Genomic DNA, 27,307 nt, shown 5'->3' with positions numbered 1-27,307 from the left:
TGGCTCTCCTCCAGTAGAAAGATATTGGACACGTACACACACACAAAAGAAAATCAAGTCTTCCAGTAAATAGTGCCATCTCCTTTTCATTCTTTTTTCCTTAGTACTTAACATAATCTTGGTGTGTTTAAAAAATTAAATGTAAAGTTGCAAAAGGGGCTGCAAAGTGGCTCCTCGGGACCTGGATCCCTACTACATTGGGGCCTGCCCCTCTTTTTGCCATCATGTTTGTTCCAGTAAAAATAAGCAATTGTGCAGGACACAAGCATAGCCCAGATGTTATCTAAACCTCCCATTTATTCCCTGAATCACCTGGCTTTGCAGATCTCAGACTACTCATGGCAACACAGAGTGAAAGAAAAAATCCAAATCCTTAAGAGTAAATGCAAAGGAGAGAACAAAAGGAGAGTAAGCCTGTGAATCGATGTTGCCTGTTGGGTTACATTCTGGAGTCAGGATCTGGTGTTTCAGAAAAGGCCCGTCCTTGAAACTGTCTGTGTTCTGTTACACTTGATCACTCCAACCTCCTCAACAGCAAAGGTCTTCCCTTGAAATCCTCAATGTCTGTTTGTTGTTCTTGCTTCACTTTTGAAATCTAACAGGCGTGATACAAATTTCATGTACCTCCAACATTTTTCCATCCCACTTGGTAAACTTGTATTGATCCAGCTATAATATATCGAACAGGTAACAAACATACTGTGGCAGGAGATGTTTCCATCCTGTCACCCGATGTTTCCATTGGAAAGCTTGCTCCAGATCGCATGCTGGAAGATATGAATGCCACTGAGTGTAGTTAAAAGGAGGGGTGACCTTTTACAGGGTCCATTCCTGTATTTGCCCTGAAAACAGTTTGGAGAAGGTCTGGAGGAGACTGACCCAGGCAGCCATTCCCAACCCCAAGCACTGACCAGGAGGATGTCTCCATGAGAGCTTTATTCCACGCCTGGAGGAGAAGGCGTGTGAGCCTGTGTACACCCTGCTGTACACAGCACTGTGTGCTTTTCTGCATGCTTCCTTTTAAATTAAAGGTCTTTTCCAACCTTTATGATTCTGTGATTCTGTGATTCTGTGAAATTCAAATGGGGGAGCAGATACGCACCTACTTTCCTCTTTTCAGTAATTAATCCAAGAGAAGTGACCGTACGGTGCAGCAATTGCAAACTGAGCACACAGTGATGGGCAGTCTCTATTGCTTATTTTGAATTCATTATTTCCTCTATCTTTTCAAGTCAGTCATATCATTATTTTGCTCTCAGTGTGCATTGCTCCATTTTGAATTTTGCTCTGCTCAGGCTCTTCTGTTCAGTCTCTCGTAACCTGCTTGTGCCACAAAGTATTATTTCATTTTATCTGGAGGTGGCTGGACTGATGATAATATTTAATCTGTTTCAGGAAGTTTTTAGAGGTCACCAGCGTCAAGGAACAACAACTTGCATTATCTCCTTTATTATATATATTATTTCTTCAAAAGAATATTATTTAACTTCCACATGGAAAATAGAAGCATTCTTGAAATTTATGCTTGTTGCAGATGTCATATCCTCTTCCCCCAGCTTTGAAATTTGTGGTGGGTTGACCCTGGCCGGATGTCAGGTGCCCACCAAAGCTGCTCTATCACTCCCCTCCTCAGCTGGACAGGGGAGAGAAAATATAACGAAAGGCCTGTGAGTAGAGATAAGGACAGGGAGATCACTCAGCAGTTACTGTGATGGGCAAAACAGACTCGACTTGGGGAAAATTAATTTTATTTATTGCCAATCAAATTAGAGTAGGGTAATGAGAAATAAAACCAAATCTTAGAACACCTTCCCCCCACCCCTCCCTTCTTCCCGGGCTCAACTTCACTCCTGATTTTCTCTACCTTCTCCCACCCAGTGGCACAGGGGGACAGGGAACGGGGGTTGCAGTCAGTTCATCACACGTTGTCTCTGCCTCTCCTTCCTCCTCAGGACTCCTCACACTCTTCCCCAGCTCCAGCGTGGGGTCCCTCCCACAGGAGACAGTCCTCCACAAACTTCTCCAGCATGAGTCCTTCCCACGGGCTGCAGTTCTTCACGAACTGCTCCAGCGTGGGTCCCTTCCACGGGGTGCAGTCCTTCAGGAACAGACTGCTGCAGCGTGGGTCCCCCTTGGGGTCACAGGTCCTGCCAGCAAACCTGCTCCAGCATGGACTCCTCTCTCCATGGGGCCACGGGTCCTGCCAGGAGCCTGCTCCAGCACAGGCTTCCCATGGGGTCACAGCCTCCTTCGGGCATCCACCTGCTCCAGTGTGGGTTCCTCCCCGGGCTGCAGGTGGATATCTGCTCACCATGAACCTCCATGGGCTGCAGGGGGACAGCCTGCCTCACCATGGGCTTCACCAGGGGCTGCAGGGGAATCTCTGCTCCGGCGCCTGCAGCACCTCCTCCCCTCCTTCTTCACCAACCGTGGTGTCTGCAGGGTGGTTTGTCTCACATATTCTCACTCCTCTCTCCAGCTGCTGCTGGTGTTGTGCAGGGTTTTTTTTTTCCCCTTCTTAAATATGTTATCATAGAGGCACTACCAACGTCGCTGATGGGCTCAGCCTTGGCCAGCGGTGGGTCTGTCTTGGAGCTGGCCAGCATTGGCTCTGTCGGACATAGGGGAAGCTTCTGGCAGCTTCTCACAAAAGCCACCCCTGTAGTCCCCCCACTACCCAAAACCTTGCCATGCAAACCCAATACAAAGTTGTTACATAAATTAGAAGATTAAAAACATTTTTGGCTTTTAAAGATCTGGGCAAAATGGAAGTTGATTCCTTATTTCTAGCTTTTTTATTAAAGAAAAATATTTATAAAAGAATAAAATTTTAAGTAGGAGATGAACTGATTTAGAAAAGTTAACAATATAAATTGTAATTAATTTCGTAACTGTTTAATATATAAAAGTTTTAAAGTATCCTTTTCACTGCTCCCAGGTATAAAAACTCCTAAGTAAGTAGTTGAGATTAGAGTGATCTTGAAGTTAACTGGCATGTTCCAGTCTCTGACTGGAAGTATGATTTCTGTACGGTCTGCTATTGCATATCATACACTCAGCTGATGTTCATAAAAAGGCCAGCTGAAGTATTGCTGAGCCTACGGAAACAGGAACAAGTGTTTCTAGTGTTATCCCAGCAATGTTTTAGTTGTTGGGCTAGGACTTTTGCTCCTTCTAGTTCCAGTCTCGATGGAAGTGACTGATGTTCCCTGTCATACTCTAATGAGTATTTGAAAGGTGAAGTATTAACGATGCATTCAAATTATGGAAAAAATGTCTCCCAACTGATCTGGCCACTCCTTTACTCAAAGGACCGTTCTCCACGTGACTGCTGCTGCGTTAGTTGGATATAGCGAGACTACAAGCTCTATACGAGCTTTTGCATACGGGGCCAGAAAGAAACTTCCGTGAGAAAGTAAGTTCTTTTTTGCAAATCTGTATGAATGTGCTAGCACTAATGGCAGAAGCCACGATTCCTCTTTTAATTAAAATGTTCAATATTATAATAAAAAGATGCTTTCTTCACTTATTCTGCAATTTTAGAGTCAAAATAAAGTAGCGCAATGTTTTTAGCCTAATGTATGCAGTGTTCATGGAGCAACCCTTCATCCACTTGTTACTTGGGCATTTTGTATCTTCTTGGGGAAAAAAGACTTGAAAGATTTGACCCTTGGCTGCTTTCCAGCAGTTTTCTGTGCATCATAGTAAATAAATAAAAATTGTTGTCTCTTTTTCACATTCTTTCCCTGACTGTCCAGCGAATGAATGTCCTTACTCTAGACTCAAAGCGAACACACACATACACACACCGCCTTGTGCACCTAGTCTTTCCCATGTAATTTGAATAAAGCATGAATATTCAAAATACTGTTACAAGCATCTGTGCAAAAATAATATAAATACTGTTGTTCACAGCCAGTCTAAAGGAGTTCTTCAGACTATCATGAGCAGTATGCTGCATAGCCATAATGTTTAGAGGATGGAAAAGCAATTGTACTACTAGCGTTCAGGTTCCCTGAACTTAAACTCAGAGGCAGTTTATACCAGGTGGGATGGAGGACTCGCTTTCATCTCAGAGAAACATATCCTTGAAAATTATATGTATACTTTGGTGATGTACACCTGTGAATCAGGAACAGAGAACAAATTTTAACCTTGCAAATTTGTATACATCTGTTATTCCTGGTCCTGGAAATAGTTTGATTTTTTTTTTTTTTAATATAGTTTGAGATTTGCAGAGGCATGGTTTCTACAGAGTTCCCTGGTGTTAGTTACATTAGCATTTTATAGGCTGCTCATGTAAACTCTTGCACTTTCATGGCTCTCAGTATTAGTTTTTTAATATAACACAGTTCATACTGGCTTTTATTGCTGTTTAATTTAGGTTGGGTTTTTTATGTGGCTCCTCAGCTGCAAGGAATGTGGCCTACACTTGTTTGAAGCTTTTCTTGTCTGTTTAAACCTGCTATTGATGTCCTTTTTTCTTGCATATTGTAACACTCTCTAAGAGCTAAACTTGCCTGTATTTGTCATGCAGATCAATTACTTTACATAGCAAACCCAGATCTCATATTACAGGTGGGAACTCAGAACTTTTAGATGGTAACTGGAAGTCTCTCCTATCATTGTACCATATTTTGGTTGTTTCACAGATACAGAAATCCATAGCTGAATTGTCTAAATAAATCATTCTTAGCAAATAATGCCTCTTATTCAAAGGACACATGCAAATAATTGCCAGCCAAATGTTAGTTATTGGGTTCATGTGCTTTTTGAAGTGATCCCAATATCACTCTTCTCTTTTGGGCATCTGAAATTGTTTAAAACCAACATGTGATTTCTCGCCCTTCTATAAGAAAAAGACAATTTCTAAATAGGGTGAAGAAAATGTAATTTAAATAAAAGTGTATTTTATTTTGGACATTCATGTTTATAATAGCGGCTTTCCTAAACAGAGAGAGAATTTTCTACCTAAAAAGATCTTTCTTAATAATTATTCTAGATGAATTTGTATGGACAATTCAGATAGTTTTAAAAAACCCTGTATAAGATACCGAGAGGAGCAAAGCTTACGTTTTCACAAGTCTTATGAAGAAAGGATGTTCTTTCTTTCTTGTGCATTAATGTGTTTCATCAGAATTCCTGGGAAGCTATCCAGCTATACATAGTAAATATTTCACATACCAATAAAGTGATTCCTCAGCAATTCAACCACTCAGCACAAATGAGATTTAATTTATGGTGAATATCTGCACCTGTTAAACAGAGAAAAAGGCTCCTGACATAAGTGATCCTTTCATGCTGTTATTTATCTAAATTTTTAAAAAGGTCCTATCTTTCCAGATTATAATCTTTCAAAGATCATAATTTCAGAAACATTGCCAGGCCTGAATTTTGAACTTTAATATTGAAGAGGGAATATATGTGATTTTGAGCTAAAATATATATATGTAGGGCTAAGGTCAACACCATCAAGGGAAGGCATAAAATGTGCCTATTACTGAATTAGGCATTTGTTTGGTATATCTAATGATAAAATCAATACGTGGCTCCATAGAGGAGAGATCCATCAGCCTCTATCTTGCTAGCATTCAATAAAGAGACTGAATTTGCAAGCTTCGAGGGGGAGAAATGTTTCTCCATCTTTTGACAATCCATATTACACTAATTCAGACAGCTTTTACACAGAGCTGCACCAGTTTACTCAAGCATTGCTTTCAATATCATTTCATTAAATCAATGCAAAAGGTTGTGTTGACCTTTTGAATATATATTTAAATCTGATCAGTGGAGCTTAAATTGATTAGGAACTGATTTTAAGCCAACTCTTAAGGCAAATAAGTGTGTCCACACGGGGTTCCTCAGCTGTTCAACGAATTGATGTGAAATCCAATTTAAATTAAGCTGCTGCAAACAAACCACTGTTGTGTTGTAAGCAAATCCCAAATGTGCCCTCCAAGTTCTTTGAGAACTTTCTTTTTAACTCGAACAGAGAACCCGAGGGAGATACAGTTAATGGAGTGAAATCTGCTCATCCCCCGTCAGGAAAGGAGGGATGACTTTGCAGTCAACCACGGTAAGAAGCTTCCAAACATCCAAGGTTCATCTGAAAGTTGCATTTGTAAACCTGTTCACTATCAAATGACGGATGTTTTTTACTCTTCTCTCTTGCCAGCTGTAACTGCAGTGAACAAGGCGGGCGGCATCAGGAATACCACCACTCACCAGACTCTGGCAGGAGGAGGCCTCCTCCATATCCCACAAGCTAAAAAGATCCAAAGTGAGGTTAAAGGAAATCCCCTCTAGTTTGTGCTTGCTAGGGATTGGGACACCTAAGGTTTCCAACCTTTATCTTGCCTTCACATCAGCTCTGGTGTTTTCACAGAGTAGATTATTCCTCTCTCCTGAAACCTCACCAAAGACCTTTGCAGGACTGCGGAGAAGCCCCTTTATCTTCACAACCCATAAGTCTACAGGGGAATTTCAGAGATTTTGCTCTCAAAGCAAAGAAATGGGAGATGCAAAATGAACCACGCTCCATATCGATTCGTAATGCAAATAAGATGGAATGAAAAGTGTTTGTAGAAGGAAAAGATTACCTGATAATTTCTACACACGAACAAACCTGCAACCTGGGTTTTAATGATTGCGTTTAAAAATAGAGTGAAATGTGAACACACAATCATAGAATCATACAATAAAATACACTGTGAGAGAAAGCAGGGGTGAAAGGAGTAAATAGAAGAAAATAGTAAGGTAAATTGAGGGAAAACTGGTTTAGCATAAGCAACTACCTTAATTATTAATTAGATAACATGGGAATGCGAGTTGCAGTCATATGAGCTTCTGGGGGCTATTGGTCCCTCAATGGCCCCCACCCCACTCTTACCCAGATAAATTGTCATCTGCTCCATTTTCCCCCCCGTCCTAGAACTGAAGAAAGAGAAAACTAACAGTTTTCCTTATACTCTCCAAAATGTCTTAATTAACTGACAGTTTTGCTGTGTGAAAGAAGAGTTATAAGGGCTCTTCCTCAGCTTCAGGACCCTTTCTAATCAAAGGCTGTTGTTTGATGGGCATTTGCAGAAGCTGTCTTTGCCAGTCCAACCCCAGCAGGAGAAAGGTATCTAAATGCAAAGGTAGGTACTTTGTCACTCGTTGTATGAACAAAGGAAGGTAAGAGAATGGGGCATTGTTTTTTCTCCTCCAGGCAATGAAAAGTGTCTGGTAACTGCTGATGGTTTGTATGTGTGTGGTATTGCCAGATCTCTGGCCTCTTTCTTTTTTCAGCTTTCCTGGTTCCTCAAATTTACTTATAATATTCCCATTCAGACCTGTGCAACCAGTTGTCTTGAATGATTGCAGACTTGCAAAAGAGGGTTATGGGATGTGAGTGAACGTGAACATAAGGATCTTCCATGACAAACTCATGAGTATTTCTATATATTGAGGTAAAGGAGCTAACACCTTGGTGGTTCTACTAAACTCACACCCAATATAGAACTTTCTATGTGCCTTGCTAAAACCTCCCTGAAGCTGTTGCATCTTGTCCCGTTCTCTTTTTTTAAAGTCTTGTTGATACTACAGGTGGGTGGGAAAGTATTCCTAGCGCTGGATATGGCTCTTTCCCCTTCCTTGTATCATAGATAGGAATCGGTGAATCCTTAAACTGAGTTGAGAAATATGATTATGAATGTGGTGAGCAGACGGAGAAAGAAAAAACAAAAAAACCACAGTGACTGGAGGGGGGAGAAGAAGGGACTACATCACTTTGCAGTGGTAAATTACCAAAAGCAAAAATTACCAAAGCACTAGGCCCTGCACCTTACACTTGTTTCTCTGCTCACTCCTATTTTTTGCATTTCCTGAAGCTGTCAGGATTGGAGAGCTTGTGCTTTCTGATCAGTGAAAGCTTGCTGCTTCAAATGGCCCTTCTTTCCATTGGGGTTCTGGGGATCCAGTTGTGCTGAGCTTTGAAATGAAAGAAAAGGATGTTTGACACAGCAAGATACGTTCAAGGTGTATGAACCTGCAAAGAAGTATGACAGTTTATTTTATTGTTCAGTATAGAACTGGCAGGCAGACCATCTCTTGTGGGATTTGCTGACCTAGACGCCATAATGAACTTTATAGTGGAGTCCAAAGCAAGGCTAAACCCAGTCTATTGTCTTTATCTAGCCATTCATGAGAGAGCAGTTAAATGCCAGAAATACTTGAAATCCTGCTTTCTGAGAACTATCTGAGTTAGGTGCCACAATTTTTTGTTCCTGCTTATACTGGCATGAGAGGTAGGGGACTGCTGGCTCCCTCTTGGCTTCTTTTGTAATATCCATATAGTTTTTGCACCAGTAATTGCCATGTCTGTGGGCTACCTAATTTGTTTTTCCCATTCCTTTGTGTCTTTCCAAGAAGAAGTGGTACAAATTTGGGGTTTTTTTTCCCTGAAATCACATCTGAACTCCACCTTCACATCTCCCCCCCCCCCCCAAAAAAAAAGGCTTAGATTCGGATTTTTACAGTTTTCAATTACCAAATGGTGCCTTTGCTATGACTACCAGGGGCTTCAACAAAATGCTTTTACTGATAGCAGCATCTCTCCTATTGTGACAAAGAAGGATGGCAAAGGCTAATGAATTGTGACTTCTTGAGCAGAGCCTGCAGTTAGGAACTTGATTCAGTTAGAAGAGATCTTTGGAGGAATTTTCGGGTGCTATATTTCTTGGAAAAAGGACAAAGAATTAATGGGGGAAGACAAATGCAAACTGTAGCTCTATGGTTCTCACCCCCTTTCAAACAGCTTCAAAACCTTAGACTTAGTGGAAGTAGCTTCCAGACCTCCCTTTGTTGATAATGTTTTTTTCTGATTTTAGTGCTTACTCCATCTCTGTGACTCTCTCCCCACATTCAAGACCGTCAGGGAGAAGTTGTAGATAAGAATATCTGTAAACATTGTTGTAGTGTCTCCCACACAGCAGTCTGGAACTGCCTCTCCTTGTGTTACTGAAGGTTCATGGATTTCCCAAATCAGTAGGAGTTTATTGATTTATATGCAGGCAAGCTTGTGTTACTACTTTGGTTACTCTCATGGTTTTTCCTGGCTACTGTTAATTAGCCTGGCAGCATCTTCCAATGTTGCTTACATGCAGTAGTAGATGAATATAACTACTTGTATTGAACTATCATAACGTTCTCCTTTTTTTGCATCCTCCTTAAAAGGATAAAAGGCACTTTGAAAACTCTTGTCTAAGCGATTAAGGAGATCCAGACTGTGACCTGGTACTCAAATGATGTCTCTAGTGTGGTTAGTGGTGCTGTCTCCTGCACTTGGATTATCCCACAGCCTCTTGTCACCTCATGCAGTTCTTCTGGGATGTTCAGGTTAAAAACAATCACTCCCCTGCCACTGCTTTCCTGTTACCCTCTGAAAGACTTTCTCTCTGAATTACAGTCTCAGCCTCTGTCTCTGACATCTCTTCAGGATCCCAGCTCAGGTTAAAGCAGGACTCTTTCTCTCTCAAGCCCTCAATCTTTCCCATGTGTGCATTTTTTGTCTCGGTTGCTGTAGGAGTCTCACCCTCCCACCTCTTTTTCAGCCTTGTGAATAAAAGAGGCGGCCACGCTGCAGCTGACCTAGAGGTATGGTGATTCTTGGGCCCATGTCTTGTGTCCCCAGGCTACAGGCGGCATGGAGAGCCCTGGCTCCCCTGGGGACCTCTGCGCAGGCGGTGAGCTTGGCTCCAGAACATGTCCTCTCCTCTGAGCAGAAGCTGGGATGCTGTTTTCTCTCGGGAGGTGGCAGCACAGCCAGATGCGATCAGCATCTGCAGCTTGGCACCCAGAAGGGTGGCAAAGGGAGTGGCAGGGAGGAGGTGGCATTGGTGTTGGATTCCTTCTGAGGTGGAGTTCCTTGGTGGGGGCGAGGATTAGGATGGGGAGCGCAGGGGTGTTGATGCATAGGAGGGATGACTTCAAACCCATTCTTGAAGCAGAGTGGAATCGGCCCAACATCCTCACCGTAACGCACTGGGGTCTGTTGATCCTGATCATATTTCTCTGTATCAGCTGCTGATGATTGTCAGGCGTGATGTGGGGCTGGGATGCCCACTGTGGGGACAGTGTCATTCGTTGAGCCTAGAGCCACATCCCCAGCTGCTCTTTTTCACGTGTGGGGAAAGGCTGTCTGCAGGGGATTGGGCACAGTCATTAAGTATCATGGTTTTTGCAAGCACCTACTTCCCTGCAGGCTGTCACGATGCTTGTATGTTATTTTATCTGCAAGTTATCAAGCAGCTTTAGGTAAAATACAATGAGAAAGGAAGAGCAACAATTAGTCACCATCTCGTGAAATGGCACAACCTGCTCCTCTCTCAGAATGTCATCTGTTCTTCTTAGCTGGATTACTGGGGGCTGGAGGCTCCATTTCTCTCCTGAGGTTTTAATAATGGATTGCAAAGCCAGGGGTACTATATGGGGTATAATGTCACCATCATCTGGAAAACATGCACAGAGGCAGGGAATTTGGGTTTCTGCAGAAACCAAGCACAGTCTGGTCCAAAAATCTATGGGATATATTGCTTAATATACCCCTCTGGCTCTGTTCTTTGAATTCAGCTTTCCCATGCCAAGCACACTGAAACAGCTGGGGATGCTACAGAGCCTTGGTGGGAGGTTGTTTGCTTACTTCATGAACTTCAAGAGGTTTTGTGGCAACATGGAAAGATAGTAGATTCAGTTTTGCCCCGATAGTCAATTGTGAATGCTGTCTGTGAGTCTGGGCATCCGAAAGCAACGGGTGCTTGAAATCCCAACTTAGTCAGTTCAAATGGTTTTAGTAGCATCAGCACCTGGAGGGCAGCCAGCCAGCCCTACAGTTCTTTAAAAAGTAATAAAATGCACTTGATTTTTACTCCTTGGTTTGCAACCACTGAACAGGAGCTAGTCTCATATACCAGGTAATTCCTGCTTGATGCTGCTTAGGGCACCATTGAATTCACACCTTAAGCAGGCAGCACTGAGAGGGTGAAGCACAGAAAGGCAGCAGAAAAACTTGAGGTTTGTAAGCACTTAGAAAGGGACCACCTCCATTTTTCCCCTCTTTTTGCTCCTGGCAGTCTTGGAAGGCCCATCCCTACTCTCATGACTGTACAGTAAAGGAAAAGCGTTGCTCTGAAGAGTGTTTGAAAGTGTTGCGATTCTCTCCTCTCTTTCAGAACAGCTTCATTCTTGAGAGTGCCTCGAGTGCCCCAGAGAGATCCTGTGGCATTGCTGTGCGCGCTGAGGATGAGTCGTGATAACAGCGGATGCACCGCTCATCTTGTCTGCGGGGCTGGGAAGTGGAATGCAAAAGGCTCAGGCAGCGAGGACTGAAAAGCAAAACCACCTTTCCTGTGTGCGTCTTCCCTCTGACTCAGTTCTGGGGGATCCTCCCCCTGCCGTGTGGATCCCTCTGTTCTGGTGCCGTGGAAGAACAAGTTTTGTCAGTACCACCACCGGGCCTTCTGCCCGGTCCCCGTGTGGGTGCAGTTGTGGAGAGCCAGGGCTGCGAGCAGCTGCCCCTCCACTAGCAGCTCCACAGCAGTCCAGTCAGGCACACGCTTTCAAAGGGTGCATGTATGGGGGGGGGGAATCATTTGGGGGATAAATCCCACGTAGGACAATGTTGGTGGCTGCAGAAAAAAACGCACCAACAGAAGGACTGTAAAGGAGAAAGACAATAACCAAAGTGAAAGACACTGGTTTTGGAAGGTAATTGCACTGGAGTCACTGGGTTGTTGTTGCCTTTTGGAATAGTTTTGACAAGTGGGAGAGGGAGTTTGTCTCATTTTAATTGGGACTCACCACATTCAGAGCAGTTGTCATGTGTCACCTAGTCTGTCTCCCTCCCTGCCTTTACAGCTTGGCAGTCTCCTCTTTTTCCCCTGCATATCCCAATGATTTGAAAAATGATCCATTCTTCAAAGCATCCCTGGTAATTTGGACCACAGTGTTCTTTTTCTTTTGAGGCCGATGCTTTTCAAAGCTGCAGCATTTCTTTCTGCAGCAGCTACTGACACCTCTCTATAACATATAGCCCTAGGAGGGGGAAAACAGGTCTGAGGGGCTGCACTTTTCCTAGGAGGAAAGAAATGAGAGATGGCACTAAAATCAACAGAAAACAGATTATTTCATGTACAGTAAAGAGGGTAAATTCAGACCTTTTTATGAAGTGCAAGACTATTAGGGAATACCATCACTACTTTCACTTTGTGAAGCACACTGGAGGCCTCTTAATGCACTTCCCAATGTTGGTATTATGTATCTGCATACACAAATCAGTAAATATTAAATAAATAAGCACGCAGATATATGTTCTATTCTGCACCATGTTTGTTACCTTTTTTCCGAAACCACCACCACCTTTTTAGCAAGACTTAACTCAAGATCTGCATTGCTATATTCTTTTTGCTGCCAGATACAGAAAGATAAATCCAGACCATACGATTGCTGGCTGCATGGCTTTTACCCGTTGGCACCCATCTCCCTGTGGTGACATCAGCTGAGGTGGGAAGACTATAATTTTATATTGCACTAGTAATTTAAAGTGAAAATGAATGTTAACATTTCTCTGGTATGCATATGCCCTACTGTACATGTTTGTTGAACATCCTGGATTCCTGCTGAGTACTGTCCTACTGGGGACATTACCATACACATTTAGGGTTAAAATCCATGTTTCTATTAAAAAGAAAATCTTGAAAATTCTGCTTTGAAAAGAACTAGTTTCTTGAAGCTGAAAAATCAATTTTCTCAAGCACCCACCTCCCATTTTCAAAATACTCCTTTGCAGTGGCCTTCAACCTACAGTCCTGAATAAGGAGCAACAGGACGAAAACCTGAATCTGTGCAGCTTCATTTTATTGTTAGCAATAAGAGACACACCGTAACTGAGCAGCATCTGGGGAAAGGGGCAGTTAAGTGACATGGAAACTTGCCATGCAGATAACTAGAGGTGTTAAAGGGTGTATAAATGAGAGAGGGCATTTTTCTTCTTCATACTTACCTTCATTGTGCATGTGCAACTTTCAGGCTCAACCTGACCCTGCAAACAATTAGGTATGTGCTTAACTCAAGGCACAAGTGTTTCATGTCTTTCAAATATGAATCCCATTGAAAATTATTCCAACACATCCAACGGCAGCATCATCTTGTCCTTACCGCAGGCCCCTACTTTAACCTAAAGTTTATTTGGAGACTGCCAGACATCTCATCACAGCAGGCACTGGATCACTGTGTGCATACAGCAAGATGGGTATGATGGAGCCGGACTGGAACTGTGCTGTTTGGCACAAATGCTTATGATAGGTACAGTATAGATATTGTTTGCCTGTACCTATGCAAGGGAATGCCCTTTCTATCCTTCTGCTACCTCCTCCTTCCTGCATCTATGCAGCAACACGGTGTAAAAACCCATTTAAACGAGTTGATTCTGCATAGAGATAGCATGTCTACAAGGACCTGCGAAGCTGGGTGACATTTCAAGACCTGCTGTTGTCCTGCTGGGGATTATCTTCCCCTCAGTTTCCACATCTTGGGGACTACTACTACTGACCTTCTCAGAAAAGTACTTTGAGCTGTACTGCCGGAGAGAGGAAGCTCCCAGTACCAGCTCCCATGCCTGTTGTCTCCACCTTTGCAACAGAATAGGCAGGACTTGGGCAGCTCTAGCACCACAAGTAAAATCCATGTTGATCGTAACTATTGTTAGCCTAATTTGTGTGCTAAGAGAGTAGTCCAGACAATGCAAATTCTTTCTCTAGCAATTCTGATACTCCATTTAAAAAAACCTGGACCGCTAGCAAACACAAGTAGTAACACCAACGAGCCCACCTCATTCTCCACTTGCTGGACATCAATTAGGATGCAAGCAAACGAGCAAAAAGTTTATTAAAGGCTGAAGCCCTTCGTAGTAGGGCAGAGAGACAAGTCCCAGGTGATTTTAGTGAAGCGCTAAACAAGAATCAGGGCCCGAGCATGCCAAGCAGCTTGCGGGGTCTGGGGTTGTACCCAGAAGCGATCCTTCGGGCAGGGAGCCAGCCTCCCCCGGCACGCCGCCTCACCGGGCCGCCTGCCGCCCAGCACTCGGCCGTGCCTGCCAGTCGGTCAATCGCAACAGGGGAGCGCCCGCTGCAGCAACAGCAGCGAAGCGGGGCTGTTTCCCACACAAGCGCCGGTCGCCTGCCCCACGTCCCCTCCTTCCCAGCCCCTCTGCCGCCGTGGCCCCGCACCTCTCCCCGTCTTTCTCCCGCCTCGCTCGGCCCTTCCGGAGGCCGGCGACGCCCCTGCCGCTGCCTGAGGCGAGGCCGGGCAGCGGTGGCCCGGCTCCCCCGGCAGCCGGTGAGCGCTCCCGGGGGGCTACAGCCGGGCCAGACAGCCCAGCCCGGCCCGGCCCGCGGCACTTGCTCCCCGGCCACGGGGAGGCGAGAGCAGCGCTCCATCGCTCAACCCAGCGCCGCCGCCGGTCTCGGCCCGCCCACCCCCCCCCAGCTTCAGCCTGACGACAGGGCCCCGCCCGACGGGACCGCGCCCGCCCCAGCGCTGCGGGTGCGTACGGCTTTAAATGCACCTCCCCCACGCGCTCCTCGCGCGCCCCCTCCCCTCGGGTTGTGCAACCCCCCGGGGGGGGGAGTGGGGGATGAGGTAACGGCGGAGGGAGCGCGCGGCCCCACCCTGACCGGCGCCTTTAAGAGCCCGCCTCACGTGACCGCACTCCCGGCCTCCCCCCGGCGACGCGCTCTCTACCCTCCCCGCACCTGTTGGCGGCGGGGCGGGGCGAGCGAGGGGGCGTGGCCCAGAGGGAGCCCCGCCCACTCCTTCCGCTCGTCGTCCTCGTGCCCCTCCCCGCCGCGCATGCGCGTGGAGCAGGACAGGCGATTCACGCATCCAAAATGGCGGCCGCGATGGATGTGGACACCCCTAGCGGCACCAACAGCGGCGCCGGCAAGAAGCGCTTCGAAGTGAAGAAAGTGAGGCCCGCTGGCGCGCTCCTTCAGCTGGCCCGAGAGGGAGGGGGGGCCGGGGCTGGCCTGCTGGCGGCGAGCGGGGCGAGGGGGAGGGCGACTTCTCGCTCTCCTCACGGAGCCGGGCGCCCGGTTCCGCACCGGCGCAGCGGGAGAGGCGGGACGGTGACTGCGGGGAGTCTTGGCGTGCGTCCGGGCCAATGACTGAGGCGGACCACCGCACGTGGAGCGGAGGCTGACCAATCAGCGGGTGCAGCTGGCGTGGGCCCGCGGGCGGGAGGAGGGAGGCCTGAGGGGGCTGCCCCTGTCAGGGGGCTCTGCCGCCGGCTCCCCTTGGGCGCTGGCACCCTGCCGGGCCTCGGCTGCTCTGTGTCCTCCCCGGCTGGGCCGCGTTACGCGGAGCCTCTGGGCAGCTCGGGCTGGGGAGCAGGCGTGGAGTGCTGCCTCCTCCTCAGCCCTGGCCACTCTGGCCCAGTCACCCCAGCTGCCCCGTGTGCTCTGTAAGACACTTCACACAAATTTGTGTGGCCGCTTTTTTTTTTCTTCGTCTTTAAATCAAGCCATAACAACGTGTGTGTAGTCAGCAAATATTCTTCTGTCACCATGGCTTTGTTTGCATCCCCAAAACAGCCAGAGTACCGCTGTTCTGTCCAGTGCCACCAGTTTGTTAGCTGAATCCTGGTAATAGTCCAAACCTGTTGCACGAGGGTACAGAGGAAGTAGAAAGGCTGTGTGGGCTTGCACTAAGGTAGAATTTGAGGAAAAATGACCCCTGGACTGGATATCAGCAGACATTTCTAGACAGTGATTCCTGCTTGAAGGATGGTCTCCAGGTGTAGTTTGTTTGAAATGCAGCTGTCATCAGTGATGATGGAAAGCCATATCTCTGTATAGGGCTGCAGGTCTATGCAGAAGGAGGTGTTTGGATGACGTGATTGCTTGTTCTTTGGAAATAGGGTCAGATGCAAAATCACATGAGAGGAGCAGGAAGTGGCACCTTTTATGTGTCAGTGGCATTCCTCCTCCCCAGCAAGGTACCAACACGCATTTGTTGCATGTGTGGCTCAGTAGAGGTCTGTGGGTCCCAAGAGTAGCTTATGTTGGGACAAGAGATTAAGTACCTGAGAGTGTGGGAGAGATAAAGGTGCTGGGAACTTTTATCCTAGCTGCCTTGAAGTGTGGATGAAGTCCTTGAGAGATGAGTACCTCAGCCAGAAGGCTGGCTAGACTTGAAACGAGAAGATGGGGAGAAAAAATGAAATCACTACTGACCCATTTCCTGAAAGATTTAGTAGTATTGTGATGACTTTTTATATCACTACTAATGAAAAATTGAAGTGCTTATCAAAATTGATATTGCTTATCGATACTTGGCAATATGGATTCCTCCTTCAGAATCCTGAACTGAGGGGAAGCAGCGAAAACATTGAGACATAAATGGAATAAAGTAGAGAAGATTTACTGTAGTGCAGTCAATACAATAATATACAGAAAAAATGGAAGGAAACAAATACCGAGAATACTTAAATAGTAAATAAAGATTGTCCTGGCTACCAATATGCTGTTGGATTGCTTTGAATATTGAAGGCAAGCCCACCTATTTCATGAATTTACAAAAGACCTGATTATGTTTTTTGTGGGGAGGAATAAAAAGGTGCTATGCTTTTCTGCATAGCTTGTTTTAAAGTCCTCACTCTGAACCAGTTTTCTAAAATTGTGATGGAAATTTGTAGCCAATGCTTCCCCTGAAGTAGCGTGGGACAGAGATACTCCTTTTTTTGTTTGGGTTTTTTTTATAAACAAAGTCTTTGAAAGGTTAATTTGGTAGTACTTTCAAATTTTTATATTCAGCCTTGCTGGTAGGTGATTGCCTAGTAACCTTTTTGCAGAGGAGATTGTTCAAGAGTCAGTGAAGGGTAGCGTTAGAAATTATTTTAGTTCTTGGCCCCAACTGCTCTGGGGGGGCGATTACTAGAAGAACTGCTGCGAATAATGGAAATTCCTCTTAACAAAATGGCATCTGGATTGGCCTTTCTGCAGGGGACTGTCCTTTCCATCAGAATTGAGGACGTGGCATGAGCTGCATCCTTGCCTCTGGATCTTGAATAGAAATGCAGATGTTTGCATTTGTTTCACAAAAAAGGGGACTATGGGAGTTATCTTGTTGTTTCTAAAGTTGGAAGGAGGCACTGGGTCTGGGAGGTAAGTGAGAGGAATGTACCACTGCTTTATAGTAAGCTTCTGAACTCATGATAAAGAATTACTCTGGACTTCTAAGATTTTTTTTTTTTAAATATCCCAGCTTTTCCATTTAAAAAATACATGGGATCTTGAGGAATAATAAGGATTTCTATGTGCTGTAAATTGAGTCAAAACTATGTTTTTCTTTTTCTTTTTTCCCCTCTCTCTAGTGGAACGCAGTAGCTCTGTGGGCATGGGACATTGTGGTTGATAACTGTGCCATTTGCAGAAACCATATTATGGATCTATGTAAGTAAATGGTGGGGAAGACAGTTGACAGTTTTGACTTGTACATCATGCACAGCTGAAATTTCCCCTCTTGAGGGTATAATTCAGCAAATGCAGCTTTCAGTTAGGAACTAAGTCTTCACAGTGCAAATACTAAGCTCTATTTTATGTAACGCTGAAGTCCTATAATCTATTTTTGTGACCTCTGTCACCATACTGCTTTTCCCTCACCCTTTTCTTGTAAAGAGTAGAATCACTTGGTCTACAGACGAGATGATGTTGCTGAGTGTATTTGGGGTGCAACAAAGAGGAAAAGGAGTAATGATAAAGAGGCAGCAGGAACTGAAATTATTCAGGGTCCAAGCTATTGCTCACAAAGAGAGGTATTAGATTTTAGCATTGGGGATGCTGCTATAGGTATTAACTTTTTAATGACACTCATTAGGATGAAATCTTGTAACACTTTCTGTGTCTGGCCAGGAAAGGCTTGGACCAGTGACTTCATTTGATTCCTCATTCTACAAAAACTACCTTGTATAAGTTAGTTAATGTTATAGTATGGGGAATTTTGTAGTCACCTAGAGAATTAATTGTTCCTTTACAAAGGAGAATAATCAAATGCTGAAATAAAAACCAAAGTATTGCTAGTATTGGTTTGAGTTTTTGCTGTATAATCTAGATGGTTCAATTAAAAAATATGCTTGCTATGTAGGAAGATAAAGTGGAATTAATGGAATTAAGTGTACAAATTTTTGTCGTGAAATAGGTGTGCGTACACAAAGTCACTGGTTTCAGTCCCATAAAGGATTGGTAATGAGTACAAAACCATTTCCCTCCCCCTCAAACTGAAACGATATTGTTGGCACCATAACTGTCCATCTTGTTTAAGTGATGAAGGACAGAAGACCTTTTAATAGACAGAAATTTGCCAGTACTACTAAAATGTGGAACCTCCCAAAACAAGAGCAAGTACAGCTACGGTGTTTGGGAACGGCCTGTCATGATCCCATTGTGATAGTTTTGTTGCACTTTGTTTTTATGCAGTAGCCCTTGGAACTACTGGTAATGGTATCTTACTGTCAATAAGCCTATATGAAAATAAAACATTTCAGAAAAATGAGACCTCAAGTTTATAGTAACAACTAGTGAAAGATGTGCCTGATTTTACATCATATTTAAATAATAATTACAAAACTACTTTCAGAAGTGTTTTTTTTTTAATAAAGAGAAAACACACTGTAACGCACAGGGCTGAAAATGGGTTAAGCAAGTTCACTTCTTTGCTTTGGGACAGATACGTTTGTATTTTGAGCCAGCTACTGCCTATCCATGCCTCAGTTTATTCTTGGTTATTAGAAATGGAATGATAACACTTAAGAGAAGCAAGTGAGAATAGGGGTTATGAAATATACTGAGATCCTTTGATGTAAAGATTTCCTTTTTAAGTACCTCTAACCTGTACCATCTTGAAAAGTAGTTGAGGTGGCCGCCGGACTACTACTTAGGCTCTCACATTTATGATATATTAAGAGAAGAAAGCATGCCACTGACAGGCAAATGGAATTTTAAAGATTTGTTAGAACATAAGTTACATTTAGAGAATTTACAAATATATAGAATAAATAGATAAAATCCTGTAATTCAAGATAGTTATTCATGATAAGTGGGATATGTTGTAAGATAATGGATGCTGGCATTTTTCATTCTATTAATCTGCCTCAAAATTAATAGTGCCTCCCCTGAGAGACCAAATACAGTCTCGTATATTTGCTATTTTTTATAAATAGCAAATAGGACATATGAGGATGAAGGAGAGATGTGGAGGAGCTGGAAGGAGAATGGACAGATGTTATTTTCCAGTAGTGAATTTTGTGTGTTGGTTCTTTAAAAAAAAAAAAAATCCTACCAAAAAAAGGGTGGGGTTAAGAGTGTATAGGTAGATTAGGAAAAACAGTGAAGGAAGAGACCATAGGTAACTTTCTTTCTTTCTTTCTTTCTTTTTTGAGTTGCTCAAGCATAACACGTTATTAGTTTGGGTATGAGCAATGTTATAAAAAGCCTGGACTGCAAATGACAGACGAAAATTGACAGTATGCAGAGTAGAAGGGGTATATAAATTGGTGTTCCAAGATCAGTGTTGGCTCTGGATTTACTTACTTCCTTGTTACAGATCATTAATGTTGTTAAACAGCAGTTTAATTAGATTTTCAAACATAAGATGTGAAGTGATGGGAAATTGAGGAAAACTTAATAGAATGTGCAGGGAAGAACAACACAAGATTCAATTTGATAAAATGCAGAATACAAATGTCTCCCTCTCCCAGTGATGAAGAGAAGCCTTGAAAGGAAAAACATTACAAGAGTGATAAGTAACGCCAGCCATGCTAATGCAAGATTGTTAACATTATGAAGTCAGGCATCCGAAAGCTAGGATATAACAATGTTAAGGTGTCATGCAGTTATTCTTATGTGTACATTATGACTTGGTAATAATATGGTCAAAGGATTCTGCCCACCCTCAATATGGTTTGTATTCAGTGTACAGGAGGAATGAGTAGATTTTCAGTGTTTTGTTTTCATTCTTCTCTGCAAAAACCCAGGTCCTATTTAGATTTTACGTAAGCAGTGTTCTTGATTTCTTCAAAGGCTTGCTCTCTGGCGCTGTCATTCCAACATGGTAAGTTGGGGAGTGTTAACTAAACACTATGTTTATTACAGTGGATTGCCTTCTGGTCTAAAACATGGAATGGAATATCATAGTAAGGTAACGGGTATAGTTTTGAACTGTGTAAAATGTGCCATCAAAATACTATTCCCTTTCTTTGATAGTAAGATGCAAAGTATCACATTTGATATTCCAGCTTCACAAAGATAGATAGATCAGATAGAATCCAAAGAAGAATATTAGGATGCTTAACAGGTTGAATGATTTTCTGTTTATGAGAGGAATAAAAGAATAGAACTAAGTATATTTGCGAAGTCATAAGTAGGAGTGGAAGATGATAGCTGTGTACATATATTTTGAGAATGTGATACTAACAGGAAATACTGTGTCATACAAGGGGGTTATAAGTAGAAGGAATGATATGATGGGGGGGAACTTAGGGTAAGTATTTAGTAAAATCTGCAGATAATTCCTAAGAAACTGGAGAGAATTGCAAGTGGAAAATTCTGAAATTCCTCTGAAGTTTGAAAAACTAAATTGGAGAGCTCATGCTATGTTTTGGGGGTATAGAATAGAATAGAATATTTCAGTTGGAAGGACCTACAATGATCATCTAGTGCAACTGCTGACCACTTCAGGGCTGACTGAAAGCTAAAGCATGTTATTAAGAACATTGTCCAAATGCTTCTTCAACACTCACAGGCTTGGGGCATCAACCACCTCTCTAGGAAGCCTGTTCCAGTGTTTGACCACCCTCTTGGTAACGAAATGCTTCCTAATACCCAGACTAAACCTCCCCTGGCGCAGCTTTGAACCATTCCCACACGTCCTATCACTGGATACCAGGGAGAAGAGATCAGCACCTCCCTCTCCACTTCCCCTCCTCAGGAAGCTGTGGAGAGCAATGAGGTCGCCCCTCAACCTCCTTTTCTCTGAACTAGACAAACCCAAAGTCCATAGCTGCTCCTCATAGGACAAGTAACAAGTGTACTTTATTAGCCTGGTTATATGTTTTATCTGTCTCTATTTTCTGAGTGAGTACATGATGTGTTGTGTTAGCCAAGCTATGTGTATTTATTTCTCTTCTTCCCAGTAAGTCCATCCCTTCATGACATAATTTTAGAAGGCAACATGTAAAGAGGAAGGGGAACCCATACAGTGGTAACGCTTGCTCAAGCAGAAGCCGCTTTGAAGAGCTCTTATCATCAAATTTACCAGTGCATTGGGCTGTTACTGTAGCTGTGAACAAAAGACATGTACTTTACTTCTGTTACCTCCCATTATGGCTACTTAAATCTTGGGCTACTTTTCTTGTTACGTAAATATACAGAAGATTTCTGCAATAGAAAATGTATAGGAAGAGGGATGGTTCTTAATAGATGCCAAGATTCAGAAGTTACCATTATATAATATGCATTTCTGTAACTCCTTGAGTTGAAACGCTTCCATTGCATCTTTCATAATTATTTACAGGTATTTCAGGTTTTAGCTGTATCTTTCTGCCCTCTTAAGCTTTTGGGACTGTCATGTTTTAGACTGTACTTGCTGGTCAGCGAATGTTTGAGTAACACTAAAATGAATTTCAGTGCTGCTTTTCTTCCTTACCTAAACCACCTTTCTTTGCTCTCACTCCCAGTCAAAATAGAGTTCTTTAAAGCCTGAAAAAAAAAAATTGTATTGTGTTCCAAAGCATACAGCTCACAGGTTAAAGCCACTTACAGAGGGGGGGAAAATGACATAAAAATGGGCTAGATGGACTTCAGATCTAATATGCTCAATATCCTCTTTCCAGCAGGGAAAGAGGAGAAGAAACAAGATGAGTATGTTGTGCACTGGAATATTTTCCTTGCTTTCAGCAGACAGAGACTTCCTGAGTTAAAGTTTGCTTACCAGTTGACTTTTCTTCCTTCAAATTAATTTCCTCTCCATTTCCTACTACTCATCTCACAATTTTCTGTTACTGTACGGACTCATGCCAAATATTTAAAACTTAATATAATAGGCCCCATGATACTCAGCAAGACCATGAGTCTATACTGCAGTAACAGTAAAATTGTTGCAGCAATCTTGGGTGTCAAATTTTAAACAAATGTCCAAAGTAATTGAAGCTCTTCAAGGTTCTTGAGCATCTTCCATTTTCTTAATCAGATTTATTGCTGTATGTATTGAGGGCTTAAGGAATTAAAACATCAGACGTTTCAGGTGCACTGGATTTTGTTCTCTTTTATAGGCAGGCCAGGGACTGAGCTTTGGACTTCCTGCTGTAGTATATTATATCTTGATGTAAACTGTATAATAAATACAGGTTCATTCAAATCCTGCAGAACAGTTGTTGCTACTGAGTTTCTTTAGACCTCAGTCTTGTTTTGAGTAGTTTCTTGTGACCAAGGTTAACTGATCTCTCTCGCATCTCAGGAAAAATGGGCCTTTCTCTTATTTTGTTCATCTTCACACCTGAGAGTGAACAATGAGAAAGGGATGAATAGGACAGAGCAAATAAAGATAACATTTTTCAGCCAAACCTGTGGGGTTTGAAAGTTTTTGAATCTTTAATTGGTGAATCAAATTCATTTTCTTTTGAGCATATTTGGGCACACTAAAAGTGAACAGAGAATTGGAGCTCATTCAGACATTTTCTTTGCCAGGAAAAAAAGATCTGCAAAACAAGCAAGGAACAAGCCCATGTATCGAGTTCTTAGCTGATCATCTATCAGCATGTCTTTTTAAACCATTTGGGCTTGACTTTTAAAGAAAGCATCCTTTTGCAGAAAGTAAAATGTTGGTCTCATAGGTTTGTGCTGCTGGCTGTGGAGGAGTTGGAAATACCTTTTTGTCTCCTGAAGTTTCTTCTTCAGGAAGTTTCTTCTTCAGCTAGAGCAGAAGTGAATTTTTCAGGCTCTAGAATGGAGAACCAGGTTGCTGGATTTATTTTCTCAGTGCTGTTCTTCCTTCTTTTCTCTCTCTCTTCTACTTCATCTATGCCATCTGACACAAAAAGTAAAACATAACCTAAACCCATAAATAGTATTTATCTTTTTTTGGGATCATCCTAGGTACTCAGCTCTAAGGTGTAAAAAGTTCCAAAAATACATTTTAAACTGTATTTTCTATTGTGTATTTTTGGGCTGTGCTTACCTGTCACAAGACTTTAGAATAGAGACTGGCAAACTCCAGCATTACACGAGCAAATTAATTTGTAAATATAACGGATAGTACAAAATGTCTAACAAGACAGTGAATTTATATTTGGAGAAACCTGGGTAACAAATTTAAGTAAACTTTCTTTCATGGATCTGCTACTGCAACTGAACATCAAAAGACATCTATTAAAACATGAGAGAACAAATTAAAAGTATTTATCCTTAAAATTTGGAAAGTAGACACATGTTACCGGTAGATGAGCTATGTGCTCCTGCCCTCTGGAAATTTGGAATACTAGAAGTGTAGAGGAAGGGGGAAAGCAGGATGAAGTATATTTTGATCTGATACTTTTGGGAAAACAGTACACATTAAACCAACAGCTCTTGTCACTTTCTGGTGTAATAAACGTAACAAAACAAAGAGCTCTTCTTCCCCCCACCTTGCTATTATGAAGAAATGTACCAGTTGGTGTTGCATGTACATCTTCTACTCCTGCATATATGTCCTTAATCTTTGTTTTCACAGGCATAGAATGTCAAGCAAACCAAGCATCAGCTACCTCTGAAGAGTGCACAGTTGCATGGGGCGTCTGCAATGTAAGGAAAACTGTTTTATTGTGGAGCTTATGTGTGGTGATGCTATCCCCCTTTTCCATGACTCAGGACAAAACAAATTCTATAAAATGTTTCAGATAATCCACCAGAAAAAAGAACTTTGAAGAAAAAAAAAAGAAAGAGTGAAAGTTGGAGGAGTGTAATAGGGAAGACACAGAAGAGAAGGAAGATGGGCCTTTACCCATATTTTTTGGAAGCATAATAGATCTTTAATTTTGAGCATGATTTTCCTGATCAAGGTTCTGCCTAGGAGCTATGCCTTTCTTTTTCCTGGTAATGGGATTACTTGGATGTCAGCATGCTTGATTTGTCTTTATGCAGGGCTGATTCAAGGAGTCAATATGGGGTAACTAGGTGATTTGCTTCCCCTTTTTTGGAGGAAGATCAAATCGGTTCTAGTGTATAATCTCCAGCTCTTCAGTTTGTTGCCGTATGCACTCCTTCATACATGGTCCCACTAGCGTGTGAACTCAAACTTGCATACCTCTTAACTAACCTGGGCCTGAGTTGGAAGATAAATTTTTCTGTAATGGAATAGCTACCTGTTCCTCAGGCCCATCCTCACTATGCTGTGGAATGAAGTTACAGCAGGATAATGCTGGAACAGCATTACAAATGTTGCAATTCTGTTTGTAGAGGACAAGACCAACTTTTTTAACCATGTCAGAATATTCTAGTGTCAAAATTATGTTTTTGTGTGCAAGAGTTACCACAAGTGGAACTTGTTTATAAGTAGCTGTATGGGGTATGGAGAAGGGTGTCCTTATTCAACACGTAATAGAGATTTTTTTTTTTTTCTTTTTAATTTTGCAAGTTCCTTTTTATTCAGGCTTCGGTTTGTCCAGAAGACTGGCAGAAAGCTTCAGCATGTGTACATGCATATCATCCCTGCTACTCACAGTGAAATCCTCTTTTTGCCTTTCTGATTATGCTTCTTATCAGCATCTGCTCTGCCAATTTTAGCAGCTGCTAAACTGTGCGTTCTCTCCTTCATCAGAAGTCAGTCGCTTGCCACTGCATGCACTGTAGAACAGGCTCCCTGCTGCCATTTCACTAATGTTCCCTTCCTCTCTGAAAATGTGGATCAATTCCTTGGTGTTTACCAGTGAGCTCGCTGATTAGTCTTCCCCACCTTTGTCTGTAAACACTTGCTACTCTCTTCTCGCCGTGATGCTTTCAATGGTAGTTTTCACATTGAGATACATTCATGTGTTCTGAAATGATGTGATCTGAACTTTCTCTTCCAGCATGCTTTCCACTTCCACTGCATCTCTCGCTGGCTCAAAACTCGCCAAGTATGTCCGCTGGACAACAGAGAATGGGAGTTCCAAAAGTAGGTATCCTGCACAGATTTCAAGATGAAAAATCCAATTGTCCTTCTGTTAATAGAAATGATCAATGTCAGATATGTGGGTAATCTCTCTCACCTGTGAGTCTGAGGGCATAGTTGCTGTTGGGGAAGGTTTTTTCTCCACCTTGCTGTATAGGGACGTTTCCTTAGTCACCCAGTGGTAAATGAGCTCTGAAGGAAGCCCAAATAGCTGTAGGGTAGGTGGGAGTTGTTAAAAAGTAGTGATTTCTATTGACATTCTCCCTAAAGAATGGAGAGCAGAAGAGAAATAGAATTCACTGAAAGTGGAGCCTCAGGTGAATACTATACTGCCGCATGAGCAATTTGGGTTTAGAAAATGACCTGAATTTAACTTCTTGTGTTCCAAAGCATTTCTGCTGAGGTGCCAGACGTCTTTTTGGGTCCCTCTGTATCTTGGTGATTTGTTTTATAACTCTAATAGGCTCAGAGATTAATACAGCTGATTTCCTAGCATCTGGAAATCAAATATCCATGTAGCCATTGCTACAGCCTTGGCCCATTTATTCATAATTTCTGTATTCTTTGTTTTGTTTTGTGTTTTTCAAAGGTCTGTTGTTAGAATAATAATAGGAGGTCCATGGATGGGTTTTTGAGGGGTAATTGTGTTTTGAGAGGTAATTGTACATTGAGAGTGGTTAGGAAGTTTGCCTGTCACTTGCTTCATTCTGCACCATTTATCCATTAATCTTTTCTTAACTGTGGATTTTCCCTCTCCCCACACCCTTTTAAAAACAAACAAACAAACTTATTAATTCTAACCAGAGTCCAGATTAAAACAGAGCAAAACAGATAACTGTTCAGGATTGTCACTGGGATCTGGTTCACAATCAGTTGTGCAAATCATCATTGACATGACAACTTGAGTACCATAGTTTTGATATTAAGATGTTTTAGTGAACACAGTGAAAACTGAGCCCATGTTGCTTGGCTAGTGACTTAATATTGCACGGGCAGCATGATGAGAAATGGAGACATGAATGAGTATCTTCTTGTGGGTGCTCAGTAATACATCTGGGGCTATGGCAGGCTTTGGCCTTGTTTTCACGCAGGGTATATTTGAAGTGGGATTCAGGGCAAAAGATGATGATACTGAGGGTCTCTTGCATATGATATTGTGGATGGCTCAGTCTCTCTTCTAACTAGTATCTGGATAGACTTTTGGGGGAAGTGAAATACGGAGAACTTCCTGAGGTTTCCATACCGTAGCATTTCACCTTCATCTGGTTTACATGTTAATTATGTCATGGTAGAATGAGAATAAATCTGCCCAAATCAGCATTAGTATGAAACATAATTTTTTAAAAAGCATTAACATATTATGTATTTGCAGGTATGGACACTAGAGAGATGGTGACCACGCTTCTTGTTACGTCGTCAGCCTCAATTGTTCGTGTCACTATGGGTCTGTTTTAGCAACTTGAAAAATCAGTAATGTATACAATTCTTCTTTAATCTTAATTTCTCCCTATTGTATACCATTGAATAAAATCTTGCTGGAGCTTCCTGTCAAAGTTTTTTGTCTTGCGTTCAGGAGTGGGCAGTCAGTGAATGAGGGAGGAGAATTATCTGGAGACTGGGGACTTAAGCTAGGCAACTCTTAAGCTGGGCAGCTCTCCTTGTTGCTATGCCCAGTTTTTGACTGTGGGTTTGGTCTTACTCCCACGCAATTGAGAACCACACCCCTGGCTCACTGAGGTCGGCATTAAGCTCCATCATGTAGTGCAATGGGTGCAGGACTTGGCCTGGCTAAGTGTAATTTATGCAAATAGCATTTCGTGTGGACATGCTTTCTTGCAGCTGAGTTGAAACGATGATCTATACAATTAGGGGTTGTGTCGTTATTAGAAACTCTCTTGCTTCTGCTCTTGAGTTTGACTAGACCAGCTCCCCTACAGAGGAGAATTTCACTAACTGTTCCCAGTTCCATCTGTTTAGCTTGGGGGACATTAACTGAATGTTAGTTTTTATCAGTGCTCATAAAGCACTTTCACGTGTCTGGTGAAAGTAAACTCAGGAAATTCACATGTTAGGTTGGCTGGAAAACTAAAAA

At 42.8% G+C, this 27,307-nt stretch overlaps 2 protein-coding genes across 2 annotated transcripts in view; both read left to right on the top strand.

The window, feature by feature from the left end:
* XPNPEP3 (X-prolyl aminopeptidase 3) overlaps positions 1 to 7,754 on the top strand; it is a 31,234-nt gene extending 23,480 nt beyond the window's left edge. Inside the window, exons 15-18 of the mRNA XM_075500017.1 lie at positions 1,953 to 2,295; positions 5,993 to 6,076; positions 6,176 to 6,280; positions 7,087 to 7,754. The gene's annotated coding sequence lies outside the window, so the exon portion shown is untranslated. The remainder of the gene's footprint in view (positions 1 to 1,952; positions 2,296 to 5,992; positions 6,077 to 6,175; positions 6,281 to 7,086) is intronic.
* A 7,094-nt stretch (positions 7,755 to 14,848) lies between these two features.
* Positions 14,849 to 26,756, top strand: RBX1 (ring-box 1). The gene is made up of 5 exons (XM_075499994.1): positions 14,849 to 15,002; positions 17,408 to 17,486; positions 23,797 to 23,867; positions 25,133 to 25,218; positions 26,588 to 26,756. The coding sequence occupies exons 1-5, from the start codon at positions 14,925 to 14,927 to the stop codon at positions 26,598 to 26,600; spliced, it is 327 nt and encodes a 108-aa protein (XP_075356109.1). The 5' UTR covers positions 14,849 to 14,924; the 3' UTR covers positions 26,601 to 26,756.
* The last annotated feature ends 551 nt before the right edge of the window (positions 26,757 to 27,307 follow it).

The sequence above is a fragment of the Mycteria americana genome, chromosome 1 (genome assembly GCF_035582795.1).
Source record: "Mycteria americana isolate JAX WOST 10 ecotype Jacksonville Zoo and Gardens chromosome 1, USCA_MyAme_1.0, whole genome shotgun sequence".
NCBI lineage: Eukaryota > Metazoa > Chordata > Aves > Ciconiiformes > Ciconiidae > Mycteria > Mycteria americana.
Note: the sequence above shows the minus strand (reverse complement) of the source record. Positions and strands in the feature narration are given on the sequence as shown.

Coding starts and splice junctions, on each gene's coding strand:
- RBX1 (XM_075499994.1), top strand. CDS start 14,925: ATGGCGGCCGCGATGGATGTGGACACCCCTAGCGGCACCAACAGCGGC. Junction 17,487..23,796: donor AAACCATATTATGGATCTAT/GTAAGTAAATGG, acceptor TTGTTTTCACAG/GCATAGAATGTCAAGCAAAC. Junction 23,868..25,132: donor TTGCATGGGGCGTCTGCAAT/GTAAGGAAAACT, acceptor TTTCTCTTCCAG/CATGCTTTCCACTTCCACTG.